Source organism: Palaemon carinicauda, chromosome 2 (genome assembly GCF_036898095.1).
Source record: "Palaemon carinicauda isolate YSFRI2023 chromosome 2, ASM3689809v2, whole genome shotgun sequence".
Taxonomy (NCBI): domain Eukaryota; kingdom Metazoa; phylum Arthropoda; class Malacostraca; order Decapoda; family Palaemonidae; genus Palaemon; species Palaemon carinicauda.
Window position 1 is genome coordinate 127,314,735 of NC_090726.1, and position 2,500 is coordinate 127,317,234.

Here is a 2,500-nt window from a genome sequence, read left to right on the forward strand (position 1 = left end):
TATATATATATATATATATATATATATATATATGTATTTGTATGTGTATTTATATATATTATATATATACATATATATGTATGTGTATATATATATTATATATATATATATATATATATATATATATATATATATATATATATATATTGGTAGTTTTTTGTTACTCCCAAACTGCAGTAGTGGATCTTTAAAAGACTATTAATAGTTATTTGCGGGAGGGTATTGTGAGGTTGTCACAAAACATGAACCTGTAGGTTTAAGGTTTGAAGGTATAAAAGAGGAGAGGGAGTAGTCATACCCTGGTGAGAAAGGTTGTAGTTAGGAAAGGTGGAAGGGGTGAGCAGGGTTGAATCTCCTAAATAATTAGCCATGTTGACGGGTCGCGTACACTATAATCAATTCTTTTTAGTGAGGCAGATTTGCACTGACTCACAGGGGTGCCCTTTTAGCTCGTGAAAGTTTCCTGATCGCTGATTGGCTAGACAAGATAATTCTAACCAATCAGATCGCAGGAAACTTTCCCGAGCTAAAAGGGCACCTCTGCTAGTCAGTGCATATGCGCCTCATTAAAAAGAATTGAGTATAGTAAAAGAATAAAAGACATTGCCGACTGCAAATCCTGGATTGTAATTTGTTTTCCAGTCTCCATCACTCAGGAAGGAGACAGATAAGTCCTTATCAATCAGCCCGCTGTCATTCCCTTCCTTTCGTTTCTGTGACAAAGGGGATACTAGGCAGTAAAGGAGAATTGGGATAACGGTTGACAAAGGGAGACGCTAAAGAGACATGGGATTTGGATGTTGATTGACATAGTGACTCCTTCCAAGTAATTTGAGATTCTCCATGTTCCTTAGTGTGTTCCTTGACTGTGGTTTAAGTATTTAAGGCCCGCCTTTTTTCATGATATTACTAAAGGCCAACCTATTTAAAAAAAGGCCAAATTTGAGGGCTTTTTGGGGGGCCTGAAAAGGCCAACTTGGCAATCCTGGTTAGAGACACGCTCAAGCTCGATAGTTTCTTATAGTGTCTGCAACCTCACCATCCTTGTGAGCTGAGGATGTTGGATTTGTTGGTACCTATTGGTCTTCCTGCCGAGTCATCAGCAGCTATTGTCTGGTCCTCCCTGGTCCCAGCTTCTGCAGCTATAGCTTGGTCCTCCCTGGTCCTAGCCTCTGCAGCTATAGCCTGGTCCTCCATGGTCCTAGCCTCTGCAGCTATAGCCTGGCCCTCCCTGGTCCTACCCTCTGCAGCTATAGCCTGGTCCTCCCTGGTCCTAGCTTCTGCAGCTATAGCCTGGTCCTCCCTGATCCTAGCCTCTGCAGCTATAGCCTGGCCCTCCCTGGTCCTAGCCTCTGCAGCTATAGCCTGGTCATCCCTGGTCCTAGCCTCTGCAGCTATAGCCTGGTCCTCCCTGGTCCTAGCCTCTGCAGCTATACCCTGGTCCTGTCTGGTCCTAGCTTTTGCCATTCATGATCTACCTTTAAACGTGTGTGGCTCTGTAATTGCCTTACTTGTGTCAGTGTTTGTGTTCCGCTTTTAAAGGTTACCATGAATGTTGAAAAAGAGATTGAATTTAGTGAATTTATTATGGCAAATTCCTAACGAAATGTATCATGGGATCCCGGGAATTAAAAATAGGACAAGTAATATAGTTTATAGTTGGAATGGGTAATGGTGAAGACCGATTTTTTTTTTTTTGGGGGGGAGGGGGGAGGCTAATCTAAGTCTTTCTTCGTAGTTTATATAAGGCAGATCTATTTTAACGTTATTACCGTGCTTAAGATGTTTTATGTTCATTATTCATTGCTTCTCGTGCAGTTTATTTGTTTCCTTATTTCATTTCTTCATTGGGCTTTTGGAGCCCTTGGGCTTAAAACATCATGGTTTTCCAACTAGTGTAATATTAATGATGATGATAATAATGATAATAATTGTTATAATATATTCATAAATCTTATTATACGTTAATGAAGTGATGAAAGGTTGAAGTTTGCTAATTGGAAATAGTGACGAAAAACCGCACAAACTACAGAAATCATTTGTAACAGGAAGACGAATTATATATAAAAATTAATAGAACCTCTCTCTCTCTCTCTCTCTCTCTCTCTCTCTCTCTCTATATATATATATATATATATATATATATATATATATATATATATATATATATAGCAAGGGACAAACATCGTAATTAGACAGTGTTAAAACTTCTTTATATCTGACATAATTTTTCATGGGTTTTTAACTTGCAGTATTCACCAAAATTTCGCTTCCGTTTTTCTTCACTTGATTCAATGCTTCTATGAGATCATCTTCTTTGTTTTCTTCTATTATTATTATTATTATTATCTTTATTATTATTGTTATTATTATTATTATTATTATTATTATTATTATTATTATTATTATACCCTAGTTGAATAAACAGGATGCTATAAGCCTAAGGGCTCAAAGAAAAGGGACGAATAGCCCAGTGAGGAAAAGAAATAACGAAATAAAT

General features: G+C 37.4%; 1 protein-coding gene across 1 annotated transcript in view; it reads right to left on the reverse strand.

Moving 5' to 3' along the window:
- LOC137619968 (capping protein-inhibiting regulator of actin dynamics-like) overlaps window positions 1-1,467 on the reverse strand; it is an 18,463-nt gene extending 16,996 nt beyond the window's left edge. The window contains exon 1 of the mRNA XM_068350252.1: window positions 1,040-1,467. Within this exon, the coding sequence (XP_068206353.1) occupies window positions 1,040-1,467 (428 nt within the window). The remainder of the gene's footprint in view (window positions 1-1,039) is intronic.
- Between the last annotated feature and the right edge of the window lie 1,033 nt (window positions 1,468-2,500).